This window comes from Electrophorus electricus, chromosome 4 (genome assembly GCF_013358815.1).
Source record: "Electrophorus electricus isolate fEleEle1 chromosome 4, fEleEle1.pri, whole genome shotgun sequence".
Lineage (NCBI taxonomy): Eukaryota > Metazoa > Chordata > Actinopteri > Gymnotiformes > Gymnotidae > Electrophorus > Electrophorus electricus.
Genome location: NC_049538.1, coordinates 21479925 through 21500382, shown reverse-complemented (window position 1 = coordinate 21500382; position 20458 = coordinate 21479925). Strand labels below are relative to the sequence as shown.

At 37.7% G+C, this 20458-nt stretch overlaps 1 protein-coding gene across 2 annotated transcripts in view; it reads right to left on the bottom strand.

Moving 5' to 3' along the window:
• The window catches only part of tp53i11b (tumor protein p53 inducible protein 11b), a 40278-nt gene extending 37541 nt beyond the window's left edge, over positions 1–2737 (bottom strand). Inside the window, exon 1 of one of the 2 annotated variants that reach the window (XM_027008816.2) lies at positions 2659–2737. In XM_027008816.2, coding sequence (XP_026864617.2) covers positions 2659–2721 — 63 coding nt within the window. In that variant the 5' untranslated portion in view covers positions 2722–2737. Of the gene's footprint in view, positions 1–2439; positions 2554–2658 lie in introns of those variants that run through there. The other variant, XM_027008817.2, reaches the window with a different exon arrangement.
• Between the last annotated feature and the right edge of the window lie 17721 nt (positions 2738–20458).

Here is a 20458-nt window from a genome sequence, read left to right as displayed (position 1 = left end):
GCAATATGGCTTACATTTTGGTAAAGCATGACAGGGGACATTTAATAGGTCATGCTTAAATGTAAGACACCCTTAAATTTCCTTTCCTAAAGAATATGGCTTTTAAAACAAATAATGATTGTGTTTTGTAATTTGGAGGTTGCATCCATGCATTTGGAAACAACTGAAACTTGTCATAAGAATTATGTTTCAACATCGACATAAGACATCTACCCATGATAAGACAGAGGATGGGAAAAGGAGAGGCACAACAGATTCCATCCCTCCAGTAGCTTGACCAACAGTAATTGGATGAGTGGGGGCATCTAATAACTGAGCTCTGTATAATTGAAGCCATTACAATTCTGTGTCCAATGCTGAATGCACGAGGGACACCCTTACCAAGGTGAATACTCAGTCTAATAACGAGCATCCCAAGTGATGCGATAAATGACGAACTCAAGAAAATGGTTCACACTCCTGCATGAAAACATCTCTTGGAATGAATCAGCTCCTGGCCTCTCCAACTGAGAGTGCATAATCAGCCTGTGGGACCTTGAATGCCTAGAAGCACTGCAGATATGTGCCACGGAGTGCCTGGTAAGTGCGTTCTCACAAACCCTGCATATCAGACCAAATATTAAGCCTTGCAGGAAGTGCACTATAGTTTTCTTTTTAATGCCCGTGTCCCATACATCCTTACATAGTTTCCATTGTCCTCCCATATGCACTTTAAGGGAGTGCCTGACAATCTTTATAATAAAGGCAACTTTCACTGATTTTCAATTGCACTGTATAGCAGAGTCCAAAGATAGCCAATTGCTTCTCCGTTTTTGCTAACATAACCCTCCCTCCATTCCTTGGCCTCTTAGCAGGAGGCTGATGAGAACACGTAGCAGCTACTACTGTGATAATTATGCTTTGATATTAAACAAGTCAGCCCCTGAAGTAGGTGCTGAGGAGGACTAGCCTCTTTGCCGAGATGCAAGTCAAGCCTGGTGTGTGATAACGAATAGGCTAAAAGATAACAGCTTGCATTAGCTGCTCAGTGAGTGTTTTAGCTGTTTAAGCCCAAGAAAATGTTATGGGTAATCAGATCGAACTGACCCTCCTATAGGGGAAGAAAAAAAATGGTATGAAAGCTTTTACCTTTGTAAAAAAAAAAATTGTTTGTTTTTAAATAGTAACATTTTTTTTTTACCTTCATCAACACAAAACTGAAGTGTGTGAATACAAGAAGATTCACTGATTTCCTGCAGAATTACAGATATGAAGCCGAGTTCATGTCCAAATACTTGTGCTTCACATGTGTTAGCTACTGTATGGCACTTGTTTTAATTTCCGGTGAATGGAATATGAGGTATTTCATGAATTGCGTGGTAACAAGTAATCGTGCACATGTGAAATGCAACTATAACATAGGTGTACCTGATAAAGTGGCCAGTATATAATCAGGTTATATAAATGGGTGGAGAGTGTACGTCAACATAATCTTTGTAGCCTTTAGCTGAAGGAATTAGTGTGGAGACTTGAGAAATGCAAGAACTCTGCAGGCTCTGTGGCATACCCTACCTTTCAAACATTTCATGACTGAAAGTCGAGGTTTCTTAAATCCATTTCAAGTGCGACTGACCATGCTCTAGAAGATACTTGTGTTCTTGTAAATAAGGTTTAACAAACCTAGGAAATAACACTCAGTTTAAGAAAACCCATTATGATACCATCAAGCGCTAGAAAAACGCAGCAGCATACAGGATACTTATGGCTAAACCCTAAATAAATTTTAGAAGCTAACAGAACTGACTGTGTTAAGAAAGGCTGGAGAGAAACGAAAATGTCGCGCTTTTTCATAAAATCTACAACAATAAGATGCACATATAAAAAGTGTAAGCAGCAGCCGAATGGATACTAGAATGTACTAGGATGTTTCTTCGGGGAAGAAAGACCTACTGTCACTCGGTACCCACAGAAACCAAACAGTCAAGGCTGTCTAACCATGCAGTAATGATAGTGATAAAAGATTACAAACACCCCATGATCGAAAGCAGGTTTTTTTTTAACTTACATTCCGGATCGCCTCGTTATATTTTAACGACCTGATTGGCAACTTTTCTTACATGACGTTAAATCATTAACGTTCCGCCGTGTATTGTGTGACGCGCGCACAATAAAAAAGTACCGACAGTTCAGTAAGTTCTATGACCAATGCATCAGTTTTTAATACATAAATTTGCATAGATCAATTTCAGTATCAAACTGAATTTCTCGTCTGGCACACAAAACTCAATGTTGTTTAAAAAAACAAGAAGAATAAGAAAACGGACTACCTTGCGTTGACTCCTAATGAAGCTCAAAATAAGACAGACTAGGGGGAAAACTCTCGTCTAACTACGTGATCAAAGTGACACAGATGAAATGCAAAATTATGCACCTTGTAAAACTGGCAAAAACATGTCTTACCGATTTTGTGGAGAGAGTGATCTATCCTGGCAGTTTTCCTTCTCTGCGTATTTTATTTATTTATTTATTTATTTATTTATTTATTTTGGACGATCGTTAGCGAATGCTATTGAGAAATTTACCTCGCAATATTCTTTCCGTTTGCAAACGGGCAAGACTCCAACAGAAGTATAAATTTACCGTAATGTACTAAAGACAATACAGACGCAAGTTTCTTACCGTAATATGTGTAATAGCTCTTACCACTTGGTTCCCTTGAGATGCTAGTAGGCCTATTACCATGAAATGTCAACGTGGCCGGTATTGGCGCCGGTACTATTTTTCAGTCTCCGACTAGGCGAAGCTGAAAGATTATAATGTAGTAGCTCACAATTCGGTTACATAATATGAAATTTTTATACATTTACATTACAAAAAATCAACTGTTGAGATTCTATTCTTTAATGGAGCATAATAATAATAATAATAATAATAATAATAATAATAATAATAATAAAAATTTTCATTATTTATTTATTTTTAATTGTTATTATTCCTATATTTAGCCAACTGATAAAAAGCCACATGCATTTAAGAAAACAACAAAAATAGATCAAGAAGTTATGGCAGCAATATGCTACAGAGTGATGAAGCTACAGAGTGATGGCAGTAATATGTCAGTTATGTAGCTCTGCAGTGTAATTTAGATTGCATTAAAGCATCAAGGAAGAGAATGGGAAAGCGATAAGGTGAAACTCTGTGTCATCAAGTATTTAAACATCAGTTTTTGATAGCATGAAACGTCAGAAAGAGTATGTATCTACAGTCAGTTGAGTTTGAAAAAAGAGGTATAAGCTCTATAAATCTAAACAATTACAGAAACAAAATACCGCTGGCATGTTGTGGATTTGGATGCTCTTCCACACTTCATCTCATGCAGGAGGAGACACTTTACACCACAGGAACAGCAGTCACACAATCAATGAAGATTCATTAGTCTAAAAGGTTTAATTTGCAGAACATGGGCAATAAACCTTTATGTACTAACATACTGTTTTGGGTGTTTTGGTAAGAGAGCACCTCATCAGCAAGCAGATGTGAAAATAAAAACTAATACCAATTAACAGGAAAGGTGAATGCTGCTATGAGTTCTTGTAAAGAGAAGGAGCCAATTTCTCAATAACTGCTAAATATATGAACCACTTCTGCGCTTTAGATTTTATAGCTTGTGCAGCAAGCTATAAATGAGGTGCCTCAATGAGGTGTAAATTTATTGAAAAGAATGGGATCCACTAGAGATCAGACATCCACCTCTCTGACTGTCAAATCACCTCTTTCATTAGAACTCTATAAAGAATGATGGTCCTCCCTTCAAAAATATTTTATAAAAGGAGAATCTTAACAATGACAAGCTTGGAAATGATGAATCTCCTTAAATCTAATTCAGTCACAAGAATTAAGATTTATACTTCTTCAACTTGAAGACTACCAATCAGCCTGTGGCAAGGTTCTAAAGCAAAGCTCAGCAAGAAAGTCATCTTTGTATTGCTTTTACAGAAATGAAATAGCACAGACCAACATGTCTGTTTAATGTGAGTCATCATTTCTTTGAAAGATGACATCCAGACAAAAGGAAACCTTACTCGGGGGGACTGAATATTTCTTCAGCATTTAAAGAGAACACTACTATTGGTCATGCTTTAAAGAATATACATAAACTTACAGACTCCCTGTGGCAAGTCTGCATTTCTTTTTTTTGTACCAGAGTTTGAGGTTGTAGTGCGGAATTTCTCCAGTCCTAGGATAACGCTGATGCAGAACCTTTGCTGTTTCTCTGGAAACTCTGCATACTTTACTACAATTTTGAATACCTCTACACACATACATACATGGGCTTTTGAGAGAGGCTCACCTACTTGTGACTGGTCGTGCTCATTACTATAATATATCTCATATATTCTAAAGTCTCATTGCTCTGAAGTCAGCATTGCCACTTTTTCCATTCAGTGACTCTTATCATCAAACTTTCATTATGAGTTGGATGATGCTTTTTAAATGAAATGACACCAGTACATTGCACTCCCTGGCCCCAGCACTTCTTACTGTGGACTGTCTACACAACTGTTGTCTATACAACAGAATAATAAGATGCAAAATGAATAGGCAGGCTAGACATGAAATCAGTCCACCTACACTTTAATATCTAGAGACATTAACCCACTCACACTTTCCATCAGGCTATGTTAAATATTTCAATATTCTGCAGAGAACACCAGCACCAGCAGGGAATGTTCCCAGGGAAGTGTGTATAAATAATGTGACCCTCAAACTGGGTGAGTGGCTTCAATATATATTCAATATATATATTCAATATATATATATATTGAAGCCACATATATATATATATATATATATATATATATATATATATATATATTGAAGCCACATATATATATATTGAAGCCACATATTGGAGCCACTCACGCAGTTTGAGGGTCATAATATATATATATATATACACACACACACACACACACACACACACACTGCAGAAAAGCATTATGAAGCTGTCCATACCTGAGGCCTTGGAGGTTGCCAAGAGGTACACAGGATGTTCTTCCATTCAAAGTAGGTACTCTCAGTACTCTCAGACTGAACAATACTAGAAAAGCATATGGGAGAAGGAGGCACCACAACAACAATTCCCAGTTGATATCTGATGTCAGGTTGGTGAACCTGAGAGCATTCCAGAGCAACCTCCCTGAACAAGATCCAGTAACCATCATGCTAGCAGACATCCAAGAAGATCTGAACAGCTTCAGGCCCTGACATAGTGAATGCCTGCAGAATGGCTAAAGAAGCTAACTGCACTCCGTGAATGCCTGGGAGCACAAATGAACCAGCTGCTAATGGATGGAACCCACGCTGAATGGTTAACCCTCCGGTTGTCCAAATATTCTGTCCCAACATACTGCTTGTCTTAAGGGTCAAAATGGTCTGCCTTCACTAAACCCCTAAAAAAGCTTAATTGAATTTTAAACATGTTTTTTTCCCTCTGTGCAAAAAGAATGTATTTAATCTTTAATTGTTTTAATTTTTTTCATCATATTTCTTATTAGAACACACCTGTCCTGTTTTATTTAAGAAAGTTGAGGACTTAATAATAAGGTGTAAACATTCATTTTTGCAAAGAGATGAGGTTTAGCTTAATTTGCCATTTATGAATGTTAAAAATATATACATCAGAATGGAAAATGTGGAGCTCACTCAGAAACATTGCACTTGTATAGCCTACAAAAGTAGTAGAATTGTATAAAAAGTAGTTCTGAATGCATTTTTTGAAGGGAAACAATAGCATCATCATCAGTCATCTGGAAATATTTCTTTTGGGCACATACTGCATACGGCATACTGATTTGGGGCTCAATCAGTACGCAAGTAGTATGTACTAGGCTATTTCAAACTCAGGCATACTGTATTCTTACAGTATATACTGTACAAGGAGGAATTCAACTATAAAATATTAGTCTTCTCCCATTTTTTGAACCATTGCACCCACCCACAACATGTATAAACAACAATAAATAAGAATAAAACAACAGATACAAAACAAAAACATGAACATTGTTATGTCCATGTTTGTGTGCGTTTCTTTTCTCCAGGTGTATTCAAGATCCAGTGCCAGATTTCCTCTCCCTTTCTGACCTTGACTCTGCTCAGTTCCTCTCCAGATCTACTGGCCCGCTGGCCCCTCCTACATAAAGGCCCCTCCCAGAAGCAGAAGAGAGTGGGGGGCAGTAAGGCATGGAGGAAATGGTTGTTGGTTGTTGCAGAGGTTGGTTTTGGCTTTTGTTTGGAATTCGTGTGATTTGTATATGACCTTGTTTCACCCATTTGGACCTAGAATTTAGCTTCATCCCTCCTACTTTGGTTTGTTGTAAATGCTGTTGTTTTGTGTATGGTACTTTGGTGTTGGATACTGGTGGTAGGGAATGGCTGCAATTTTTGTTAGGTGTGGGTTTTGCCTCTGTTTATGTGTCAGGTAGTTAGGATAAACACAAAGGCACAGAGTACAAAAGACACAACCATTCAAATAAACATGCAATGAACAGCAAAGACACCAGGAACACGACAGGGTTTAAATACTCGAACTTAACAAGGTAGAAACGAGAGACAGGTGTAAGCAATCAAACAAGGGTTGGAGAAAACAAAACTATGGCATAGAACTAAAATAACACAAGACAAGGAAAACATGGAACACAGAACCTGGGAGGGACTAATCATGACACATTCCGGGTAAAATGCCAGGTAAAAATGACCTGAAGACAATCTTTGTACCCCAAACTTGTACAGCTTTCTTGAAAATATTTTATAAAGTAATTTTTTATTTTTTAATTTCAGGAAAAGTTATCGAATTTCATGCAGAAAGAAAATTCTTTAGGTTGTTAAAAGGCACTGTTAAAAGGCAGAACTGGTTACTTAACTGAAAATAAGACATTCCTGATCCTGAAGGACCCACAGAAAGGGGCAGTTTCATCCAACCACCGACCGATAATATGCCTCCACAAAACATGGAAGCTCCTGTTATCAGGCATCATTACAGCTAACATGAGTAGGAACAAGTTCAATACATGAGCGGAGCCCAGAAAGGCATTGGCAAGAACACCACTGGAGCCAATCACCAGCTACTGGTGGATAAACCAGTCACTCAAGATTGTAAGATCCCCCTCTGTATATGTGTGTGTGTGTGGTCTATACAAAAACCAAGCCATAAAGTTCAAGGAAGGTAGAGAACCATGAAGATGAAAGATGGAGCCATCTATGCAGTGCTCCACTGTTCAATAAATGGCCTATGTCAGCCCACTTGGAGTTTGCTAAATGACATGCAAAGGACTCTGGCATGATGCCTGGCGAAGAACAGGCACTGCACATCACTAGGCTAATAGCATTCCTATGGTAAAACATGTTGTTTGTTGCAGCATACTATGGGGATACTTATCAGCAGGGACAGGGAGACTGGTAACAAGGGACAGACGAATGCAGCCAAATGCAAGAACATTCTTGAAGAAAATGTCCTCCAAAGAGCACACAAATTCAGACTGAGATTACAGTTCACCTTTCAATACAACACAGACCCAAAGTATACATCCAATATTTGGCCAAAGTAGCTGAAGTCGCCAGCTTGGAATATGGCCCATGGGAGCTTGGAATAGCCTACCCACACTTTCAAAGATTGTTCATTCTACACAGCATCACACTCTGCCAGTACAAATCCAAATAAATTCTCATGAGATTAAATTATTATTTATATTATTTATTATTATTATGAGACTAATAACATGCAACCATAACTATGCAAGTTTTAGGAAATGTGATTTTTTATTTACTTACAACTACACTTGGGTGGCCATCTGTAACGTCGGAGGCTAGGCAGGACACAGGAATGAGCCGAGTGGGACAAAAATTCTATTTATTAACACGAGACAACAGACAACATAACACATAGGCTAATGCAAGATTATTCACAGACAACATCCACTACTAAACTAGAGACTTATATACATGCACAATAATGACACAAAACGAGGAGCAGGTGTGAAACACGGGGTTGGCATGGCCATACAAACGAACACACACACAGAGAGAGACATCAGGGAGGAGGGGCCGTACCATGTGAGCATCAGAGAGATCTGCTCTGCTCTTCTCTCATTTTCACGTCTTGACTTCTTCTTTCCCTCTTCCCTTATTCCTCTTCTTCTTCTACTATATTCTAATCTCCTTTCTAATCATATATTGTCTTTCCTCTCCCCTGATCTCTCCTGTTCTCCAATCATCTTTTCTCAGTTCTCCATGTCTTTCCTCTTCTCCTCTGGGGACTATCTTCTCTTTTCCTCTCATCTATTCCTTGTCTCATTTCTTTTTTGTTATGTATTTAATTGTTGTTGTTGTTGTTGTTTTGTTTTTTTGTTTTTTTACAACCTGCTGGGGGACCACTTTATTAGTCTTAATGTTTTTATTTTTAATTAGGACTGTTCTTGATTATTTATATTTAGTTTATATCTATTTATTATTATTATTAACTTCTTGTTACTGTCATTATTTGGTCTACACTATCAATATTTGCTCCTTTCCTCACTCTTCCTCTTGCTCAAGACTTACTATGAATGAAAGTTGACAAACCTGACTAATAAAAAACTGCTTTCACTTTAATCAAACAATATTAATGCCATTTTAAGCAAGTACAGCTACACTGTATGATACTGTATGAATATACAATAAATTAAAGCTGCTACTCTCTTACATTACTATGATGATTGACACTTTACGGAAACAAGTAGGATTTCTAACTAATATAACGAAATATAAAAATATTAACGTTAGCTGAATATTCCCGAGACCACTGTTGGAAGCTGCAAGAATGTTTGACCAATTGCACGTCAACTTTACAGGAAACTTATCTATCATAGCTAACGTCAGAACTAATGGTCCGTTCATTTAGCATTCGCAAATTGGCCCATTTTCACCAAAAAATGTCTATTCCCACTTCATAAAATGACTGATACTTTTTAGTAAAATATTATTAAATTCTACAACTACAGTTTCATCGCAGAATGATGTACTGATGTTAAGGTTACCTTTTCTTACAAATCAGAGACGTTAGCTAGCCAGCCAGCAGTGGTGGGTTACAATAACAAGTGTCTCGTCAACAACAGATGGAAACACTGACGGATCCTAACTGCAGTGAACGCTCTCTCTCTCTCTCTCTCTCTCTCTCTCTCTCTCTCTCTCTCTCTCTCTCTCTCTCTCTCTCTCTCTCTCTCTCTCCCCCAATATGTATTGTGACTATGGCCTTGTTTTCAGACATTCGTATTTTCTCCCCGTCACCTACAAGCAGTTATCTCCAGGTGTGGTACAAACGCATGAACAAGTTGCAAGTTAATATGGATAATTAATTTGTCATATTAATGCAATAATGGAGAATGAGTCTGGGGAGACTTATTATTTATTACTTAAATATATTATTTTATCAAAGGTCTCCATTGTAGCGCATTTTTGAGAAGATGAGTTGGATGCACTCTTATTAGAATCCTACATGAAGAGCACAGAAGAGCCATTTAATACAGAATGTGTCCTACAATCTTGAAACCTCTCATGAAAAGAGTGGAATTCTTTGAGTAGATACTACTGCAACACCAGCATTTGTGCTGTGCTTGACGTTTCAAAAACTGACTAAACTCTGCCTCCCTGGATTGTGGTGAGCACTGAGGTGATGTTCATGCAGATTTTTTTCCCCCTGCATATGACACAGATTACTTTTACACAGCAATAATCTAAATGTGAAGCTGTGAAGAGGTTACAAGGAGATATTTAGAAAAAATAGATTTATGTAGTTTATATCAATACTGTTGTCTCTAAGGCACATTGTATAAAAATAACTAGATAGTGCTCCATGACAAAACAGTACACAGGAAAATGAATTCTTTTACTCTCCAACAAACCCTGTTGTAGTACCAACATAGCAATTCATGAAGGACTGCAAAACTGCCTGCTGATTTTTTCATATGTACATAGGAGGGAAACAATAGATACGCAATGAAAAATGTGCACAGGACTTGAATTGTAAAACACTAATTGTTGATCAACACATTTAGCCTACCCTAGCAATAATTTTGTTCACTCATATTTATAAAAAAGAAAGAGATTGTTTGCCACACAATACCTTGCAAAGACTTATATTAATGACATGTAATCCCATGAAACAATTAATGGATAGGCTATTGTCCATCATAGAACAAATATGTTTATCATTTAGTCTTCTGAAGATATAACAGAATGTTTAAAGCACATGCCATTTTTTCTTTCTTCAGAGGACGTGTTTCAGTAATGATAACTTCTAGGGCTAGTGAAGTGAAGTCAAATTTATTTATATAGCACTTTTTACAACAGCAGCAAAGCATCTTTACACATATCTGAGTCCAAGCCCCCAGTAAGCAAGCCAAAGGCAACAGTGGCAAGGAAAAACCTAGAGCATAAGGAAAAAACCTTGAGAGGAACCAAGACTCAAAGTGTGGGTCCATCCTTCTCTGGCCGACAACAGACACTACAATAGCAACAATATAAACAAAAAGGGCAACATAAGCAGTGAGAGAAAATATTAACAATAAAAATAAAGAAATAAGCGATGAATATCTATTTCAGTTTTCTAGAAGTCCTAGTCTTGGATTGACGGTGTCACGAAACCCATCTAGCATGAAAATGTCTGTCAAGGGCAATGGGGAAGTAGTTGGCTAGGGTGGAGGGGGGTGGGCTACAGCAGGGGGGCATCAGGGGTTTTTGGGAGGAGCCATGGCAGCTGAGATGGGTTAAGGCTCAGAAATAACATGACATCAGTAGTAGGTATACCTCGACAGAAAGAGAGAATAGATTATTAGGCATGTCAAAGTACAAAGGTGTGTAAATTAGGGAAATATAATATGCAAAGATGGACTCTATCGATCTATCTATGGCAGTATAGCTAAAATGATAGAGCCAGAAGGAAATGCAGGCATGAAGATCCCTGGAATATCAGCACTCTGCCGCTCTCAGTCAACAAATGAGTGATAAAAAAAGAGGTGGTGACAGTATCATAACATCCCAGTTTACCATAACTCAATGGACCCAGAGTACACCTTTATCTAAGATTGGAAGTATTTAATAAAATGCCTGTCTATACAGAAAGGCTTTCAGTCTAGTCTTCAATATTAAGACTTTCTGAGTCTCGAACATTTACAGGAAGGTTCCATAGTGTGGGAGCTACATTTGTTAAACATTTAAAAAGGTTTAGGACACTGAAATTACAAACGAAATTAATTAAAGGAAGAAACAGAGGGTTAATGAGTGCAGTAAATTCCACAAAACATTAACATTCAATAAGTTTGTTTATTGTAACTATCCTCCAGAAATGAATGAAAACACAACCAAAAGCAGAGCTAGGAAAAGAACCTGCATAAGGATGGCCTTTAATATATCTGATATGAAAGACTTAATTTTATCTTCATTTCAGATTAAAAAAAAAAATCAAAGAATAGAATTTGAGCGCTGCAATTTTTGATAATTTGAGAACGCCTGATTGAGCTTCACTCAGATTCACTGCTCATGTGAGGGATTAAAATAAACTGCCATTAATTCTTAATCTGATTTACCAGAAACAATAGGTCCTTTCTATGAGTCAGAACCCAGTTTCCCCATTTTAAAAGTGCAAAGCAGCTACAGCTGCTATATGAGCATGCTGCCTCTTGTTTACCATCATAATAAACTAATACAATATGTTACTTTAGTTTTAAAATAGTTTAGCTTCATCTCAGAAGTGAGCCTCTCAGATTACTTTGATGACTTCCTACCACATGTGGGGTGTCTTTTAATTTCATCACGGTTGATAATCTCAGTATTTTAATTTCAGTGTTGTAATAGTGGACATTCTTAAAGAGAGCACATGCAAGGAAAAATGTACTTTATAATGTAGTGATGTCTAGAGGATGACCCAGATAAAATCACTTATGCACCTGCAAAAACACCTCAGAAAATCAATTCTAACCGCTGGCTTTTATTAAAAGACAAATCAACAGCGTGCTAAATCTAATCAAACTAAGGGCAATCATTACTCACACAAGATTGCTTCCCTCTGTCACCCTCATGATCTTCACCTTTCTGGTGTCAGGCTGTAATGAGTGAAGAAGATAAATGAGCTAGCAGACTTTTCCTTGCTTCCCATATATTATACTGCATTGAGTGCATGTCTGTTTATTTGTTTATAATTACATGTTAGAAAGCACCCAAATGCATTTCAGCATATAGTGATACAACCACACAATGCTTACACTGTCATATAGACAATTTACTCCTAAACATTGCAACATGATGAATGTGATTACCTACATTCTTCCTCTTTTAATATGGCACCCATGTATGGCAGTACTTTTGTTTACTAGGCCAAACACCTGTCTCATTAAGGTAGGCTATGGTAGACTAACTACTGGCTTTGTCTCTTTTTGTGTTGTGTCAAGTCTTGCCAGGTTTGCTAGCAATACTGAGATGTGTTCCTAGTTCCAATCATGATTGCTTGCCTTTTTCTTACATTTTACTGGTTATGATTTTGTCATTCATCATACTGTCTGCCCAATTATTTAACCATTCTGCCTGTACCACTGATTCCAGGAAAAGCTTCATTAAAACTACCATGCTTTAAACTTCTTGACTCATGCATTCTGCATCAGAGTCTTTCCCAGAGCCCTTTGCTTTCACATCAAATATCAAGTTAGTGTTACCAGGCAGTACCATTTCAGTGCTATCCCAATACACTGACCTGAACTTGTCAATTGGCATTTTGTGGAGTGAAAAAGGTCAAAGGGCTGTGGAGAGCTGTGCTTTTAAAATGCTACTGGTGGCCCTGAGGAACACACACAATTAGCTGAAATTAGGAGAGGCCAGTAGTCTGTAGATAATGCCGACTACAAAAAAATTAGGTTAATTATCAGTTGAAGTTTCAGGAAACAAAGCACACAGAAAGCATTTATCCTCAAAGAATATATTTGGATTATTACATCTTAATTTTTTTGTTCCTTTGTTATAAAGTCAGTGCATACAATTGCAAGAGCACACAAATACATGATTATTGGAATAATAACCCCTATATTCATTATTATCATTTTAAAAAATGCAGTCAAGGTTAATGAGAGTCGCTTTTCTGCCTTCAGAGTTCAGTAAATAGAAACATATCACCAAACCAACATCAGGAAAACAGAGCTGCAGAATCCTAGAAATGCTAAACAGAAGCGGACCATGTTCACATTGTGACAGGAGGGGGTCAAGGGGAAGATGGATGAGAGAATAATATGTAATGTTGCACTGTCAGACATTACAGTGGAAGATGTTCCCCTGGACAGCAACTGTCAACACTGGGGAAAGTTAAATGGCATAAGTGAACTCTTGCAAAAGTCTAATTTATCACCGTGTATAATTTCAGTATTACAGGCAGTGGTTCTATGTAAATGTTGTTATGAGCTAGGTCGCAATGATAGAATAGCAGGGTAAAAAGTAAAATACTGCTGTCGGGAATAATTTCATCACCATTATCTTATATATGGAGTTTAATTTCATCATCATTGTCAGATTACTTTCAGCAGTTCAAACAGGTAAAATTCATTACTTCATAGTTTCTTTTATTTGGGGAACAATATAAATGTCTAATATAACAGGTCTGGACCACTTGTAAATTTTGTTCGTACCTAAGATAAAAGTCTAAATATACAAAATATTTGAATGAAGGAAGTGATCTTGAATTGAAAATCAAATCTGGCATGGCTTTTGCATGAGGCCCTTTGTCCAACACTTATTTATATATGTCCTACACTTCATATTAATGTCCCCTCAGGTGGCTGTCTATCAGAGACCCTTTCTCACACAGACATGTCCGTGGTCATGTGTTTTTTTGTCATTAAGGTGGCCATGGATCTGGGCAGTAAAGTTCAGCTGAGTGGGTGTTTGTTCACTTTGGCAAAAGCCTAGGGGGAGTTAGATCCTTGAAGTGTGCCATGATTCCCTAATACCTTCAAACTGCCACCCACACTGCTGAGTGGAGACTTCAAACATGACCATCCTATGGGGCATGAAAACAGCCTGGCAGGTTGCTGGTGAATGAGTGGTAGTGCTCTGGCAGACTCCCCCAGAACTCCACTCATCTGGAACAAACTGAGACCAGTGGCGAAGTGAATCCAGCATCAATGCAGCCATGTGAGAAGGAATGTCAGTGAAGAGTCTGGTCTTACAACATGAACAGGGTAGTGGCAAGAAGTCTCTTACTGGGAAAGAGTTTTTTCAAAACAGTGAAAGACACACATTGTTGTACTGTACAGGCTGTATATCTTCTACTAAATATATTTTTGGCATACTCTCTATGTCACAATACACCAGCCAACTGAATATCTTGTTTTTGCAAGATGGACTTAAATTAAACAATTTCACTCTTTTTTTTTACAGTAAAACACAGTCCAGTGTGCTTATTGAAACACAAAAAAAACCTTTTTATATTTTTAACTATATAAAAACCTGTCGCTCCCATTGTAAAGGCAAGGACATTTTAGGGGTGTTGATTTGGTATGCTGTTGACCACTGTTCTCATTGGCTCATAGGCAGGAAGGGTAGACATTGTGCAGCAGTAGAGAGCTCTGCCCTAATTACAAAAGCAAATTTAAATGGTAACTTGATAGTGGGTGTTTATTTGTGGTGGCGGATTGCTCAGTAGGACATTACAATTGGACAGCAAATCCAAGCAACTTGGAAAACTGCATGTTTTCAATAAGAAGAAAAATATTTAAACTATGTGTGTGAGTAATATTTTAAATGTGTGTACACGCATGTGGGTGGATAGTTCATACAAATGAGGAGTTATTTAGCTTTAATCAGATATGAACCCATCAGCTCGAGGTCATTTCTGGCATATTGAGCCATAGTGAAAAACAGTATTTCATTAACTCTGCAGACACACTCTGAGCTGAACTCGATTAAACAACAGGATGATTCAACAGAGAGGACACTATAGGTTATCTAAAACAGGAACAATTGATATTAATTTAAAATAGCAAGCAGAATTATAAAATAGTAATTAGAAGCATCTATGTCTTGTTCTTTAAGGAAGAAGCTCTCTTTATCTTCAAGGCCCTCATTTAATCCGGATCAAGTTCCAGGCAAAAAAATATATATATATATATATATATATATATATATATATATATATATATATATATATATATATATATATATATATACACACACACACACACACACACACACACACACACACAGTGTGTGTATGTGAACAAACCATTACTGATAACAGATAGGTAAACAAAGATGTGCTTCCACCCAAATCATTCTGTTTTGTGTCCTAGTGAGAATTTCTTGAGGCAGCTCCCACGGTTTACTGTCTTTGGTCACGAATCAGGCCAGGGAAGAAAATGCCAGATTTTTAGACAGTACCTTCCTCATCTTTCCTGAAGGGAATAAAAGATTTCAGAGAACAGGTCAACAAAACCACTGATAGGAAATCAAAAGGTTCAGAAGCCTGCTCAGCAGTGGGGGACTGTAGAGATGTTTGTATGAAAAGATAACCATGACTGCCAGGCTATAATGTAAAAGTGAATTTCACAAGTGACAAGCACAAGTGTGTCTTTTAAAAATTAGACCTTTCATTAAAACCATATTAAGTAATTAAATGTTGAAAATTATGTATAAGTAGTCCTATTTATAAGTCTGTGTGAGACAGTGAGAGAGCAAGCAAAAAAGAAAGAGAGACAGAGAAACAGAAACTCAAAACATTAGATGTTGTCTCTGGTCACTAGTGGACAGGGATAATGACCTACCATGCACACAAGTTGTATCCATATCAGCTGAGGGAAAACAAAGTGAACACCCACCCTCCAATTACTATACACCACACAGGCAATCACAACAGCCCACGCTATCTCAGCTGCAAGAGGACATGTCTAAAAGGCACTTGCAATTTTGCAAACAGAGAAAGATGCACGGAATATACAGTAAAATACAAACATGAGGGTGTGGTGATAAATTAGTATTTTTATAGTCAATCATATACTTATTTCATACATTTTAAACAGCTGCAATGAAAATGGTTCATTAAGAAAGGCAACACCAAAAGCACTTCACAGCAAGATAACACAGATGCATTAATATATTGTATTACTCTAGTAAACCACAGCAAAATGACAAGTCAAAATTAAGTGTTGGAAATGCAAAAGATTTCATTAGAAATAGCACATCTTCTCTATGATATTGCTATTGAGCTACATCATAAAGAAGTCAATTTTAAAATGGTTAGTAATCATGTAGGTCGATCAGCAGTAAAAATGTTTGCATGATATTTCTGCAACAAAAAATGCATTGCTCTACAACTTGCATATAAATAAACCTCTATATAACATTTTTAGCATGACTCTGCTCAACACAACAATCTCATTGCCTTCTCTGCACTCTTTTCAGTTTAGATAATGTGTGTCAGTATGGTGACACGAACAGAGCCCTCCCCTAGTGCAACTGAGCTCATAAATAACAATAGACATAATAGACCCAGTTAGTGGGTAATTAAAATATGCACCATGGTGACAAACTGTAATTAGCCACAGGGGTTTACTCTGGCAAATAGTTCTAAAGAGCTGAGCTGTTACTTTCAATGAGTGATATGACCCGCAGACTTAATAAGTCATCTGCATCCTACTGTACTCAGTACTGCAGCTACAGCACATAGCAGAGGTGGAGGAATCCCCAACCACAGCATTCCACTGCACCCAAAGATCAATCACCAAAGCAAAGAAAAACACAATACTAAAGAGTAAAAGCACAGTGAAGGATAGCTTTGTGAAGGGAGTGGTTGATGCATTCCTCCACCAGAAGCTGGACATTCATTAAGCTAATACTAGTAAGCACTATCTGATACCAAAAGAAGAGTGGTAATGAATAGGAATGAGTGGGATAATTAAAGTAGACAGTGATACAGAATGATAAAGTGGCAGTGTGGGAGTAAAGGTCAATAGATGTAAGGCTGTGCTGTGACAAATGGAAAATGTAGAAAATGAGAATGACCATGAGCTCTGTGTATATACCTCACTAATATGCCCACCAGTGTATTGTTACTGGGATGTGATACTCATCAAGTGCTGCCATCACATGGTAGGTAGGTAGTGTCTTTACCACCACGCATATGCATGGGGCCCCAGAGATCTTTCAAGCCCCAGAGCATCTTTCAGGCCACAGACAGTTAGCTGAAAAAAATGACTAAATAGATTCAAGATAACATAATACACCATCTAGCTCACAAACATTTATCTGATGCTTTTTTCCAAAGCAACTTACAATTATGAATGAATACAACTTGAGAGTTAAGGGTCTTTCTCAGGGGCCCAACAGTGGCAAGTTGGCAGTGGTGGGGCTTAAATAAGCAACCTTCCTATTACCAAGCAAGTACCTTAACCACTCAGCTACCAGTGCCCCAAACATGAAGCACTTGTGTCGCAGCGGTGGCCCAAAACAATGAAAATTAAGGAACAGAAGTCTAACACAGAACGTTTACCAAAACTCACCAGTTTCTTCGCATCAGCACCAGCATCAGCAAGAAATGAAGTCCGATGAGGAGGGGATGTTGGACACAACTAAGAAGATGCACTTGTGGCTGATGTCGCTAGTCCTACCTAGATGAGGTGGTAAACAAAACTAACATTACCACACTTTCTGAAAACCTGCCACTTTGGCCAGAAACATAGACTGACCAACAGCAATGTGAAATTGTCCAATGTGGGCCAGTTCAAATAAACAATTCAAATTTTCAGCAAAATTAAGACAAAGTTCCTAGTCGAACTCTCGTCGACAGTTACCAAATGAGAATTAAAAATGATGAGAGAATAAGCCTATATCGAATTTGGACAGATTATTTACTGAGCAGCGATTCTGTGTTCTGCTTCTGTTGCAGTCTTTCTCTTATAAGTGGTGGATCAATATTCATAGCCATTTAAGAGAGCACAAAAAAGCAGAGTGCAGCATGCAAGTTCTGTATGCAGACAGAGAACATGGACATTAGTATGGTACAGGTGGAACAAATGCTACAAATTCAGTAATATTTACACAATTTCAAGTAAGCTCTAAATATATTTCACATAGGACACAGCTGAACTATATCTGTACACCTGCCTGATTACTGCATCAAGGTAAAACAGTATGAAATTATTCAGTCACAGAGATTTGTATGAACATCACAGGACCACATAGCATTTTCCCAAATGTAGGAAATAAACAAGCTGGGTTATATTTAGTATAAATGAATGGTCCAGTCACCCACAGTATGTTCTGGATCTACTGTATTGTAGACAAATGAAGCTTAATTTTTATAGGACATTTAACTTTGTAGCTGTAAACAAACTCCCTACACAAAGAGCAAGCTACTGACATGGTGATAACAGCCAGAACACATTCTACCACAAATTAAGCATAACATACTAAGTAAAATAATGTTGTGCTAAAATGCTGTAACTTTATGACAGATTATATTTAGAATTGCCAGCAATCACTGCCGAAGAACAGGTCAAGAATAGCAGGCAACAGATGCATGAAGATAAAGAGCTTGTTGTGTTGCTGGCATCAATAGGGATGTGATTATGAAGTGTGATATGGCTGTTTGGATTACAATGAATGTTGCCTTGGTAAAGAGTTGCCAGTGACATTTAGCCCAATTCATTGTACATTGACTGACAACACAATTAGGAGAAATGGACATTCTGTGTCACTAATGTTGATACTGCTGTTTGTGAATGCAAGAGAAGACATGTTGCTGTTGGTGCAGTTGTAATGGCCATTATGGATCCTGCCAAGTAAATATTTCTGCCTATTGAGCTGTCCTCTAGACAGTCTTGTGATGTCATACATTCTCTTGACATTGTGGAATTCTTTGTTTCCTGCATCACTTTTACATCAGCTCGAATTAGTGCTATGAGTCTGCTCCACTGAAGAGAGGTTCTGAAGGCCCATCCTCTGGGAGAGCTATTGAAATACAATACTATAGGTGCAATAGCCAGTTGGATGAGTGCTGCCTGTTATCAACCAACAGAGACTGAATCGATATCCATAGGGAAACAGATGACTAGTAAAAGAGTTGAGTTCAGTTCTTCATTTAATGCTCAAGCTTATTCCAATGGAAAATGTATTCCTATTTTAAAAGTTTTATTCTGACTTTACAAAAATGTTTAACAACTGTTGTACACAAAATATAGATCAAAAATTCACATACTGTTTACTACTTGCCAAAAATAGAGACAAAAATAGGATTTTGTGTATACATACTTTACTTGTGGAGTGAAGAGAACATTGAGACTTGCAGCAAGTCATTCCCTAGTGGTGTATAAAAAGGCCCAGTTAGGGTTGGCTCAAATTCCCAGATACTTTAAAGGAGACATTATTACTGCCACCTTAATGGATGTGCCTGGGGGCTTTAGGCAAGGAGGTGGCTGGAGAGGCCTGCTGCATGCCTGTCAGTCAGCCTTGCTAAAATATCCTGATAGTGCAGTCTCACAAGGTTGTAAGCAGACTGAAATGAATAGCGACCTCCCATCAGCCCAGCTGGCAGCTCAGCTGTCAAGCCGGCAGCCTTTTCTCCTTCACCGTTGAAATTTTATTTAGATGTAAAAGTAAGTCAGTACCTGGATAGGCTTTTGATCTTCGCCTCTTCAACAAACTCCTTCAGAAATTAAAATTTTCTCCCCTGGCAAAAAAAAAACAAAAAGAAAAACAAAAAAAACAAATGTGGGCCTGGCATGGGCAACACCTCTCTTTGTTGTTGGCAGACCCAGAAACTTTTCCATACTGTTCTGTATTCCAGCTTCTGGATGTCCACAGTGGGCAAGGCACCTCAGCATTTTCCCTATACACCAGTGGAGGCTGGGGTTCTATGTAAAGGAAGGAGACCTTTTTGAATTATTACATCAGCTACAATAGCAACCTTTAAGGTGAATAAATCCAGGATTAGGATATGACCTTTTCAGTAATACCCTCTATCATACATAGCCAGCACGCAGGACTCACTCTCATCTTGATCAAACTTAACATAAAATATGACCTGCAATTCACATAGCAAAGGGCCTAGTGTTGAGGATTATATTAATGTAAACAATTTAGGAGTTAATTCATTAATTAGGATTAGAAGTTATTTCAATTAATTGTTGATGGCAATCCAGTATTTTTAGGGATCTGTAAATAGAAGCCATATCTGTTATTGTATGTGGAAAATGACAGTTTGTCAGTACTGTCGAAGAAGAAGGGACGTAGAATTTGCATGACCTAGCTTTACCAACATATTGAACACTATTCTTACCTTTAAACAAAATAAGTATAATGCACACAGTCAGCAGCTGAAATATAAGTAAGAGTGTGGAACCCATCCTTGATTGAGACACCAGTTAGGAGAAATGGACATTCTCTGCCACTAATGTTGATTATCACATCA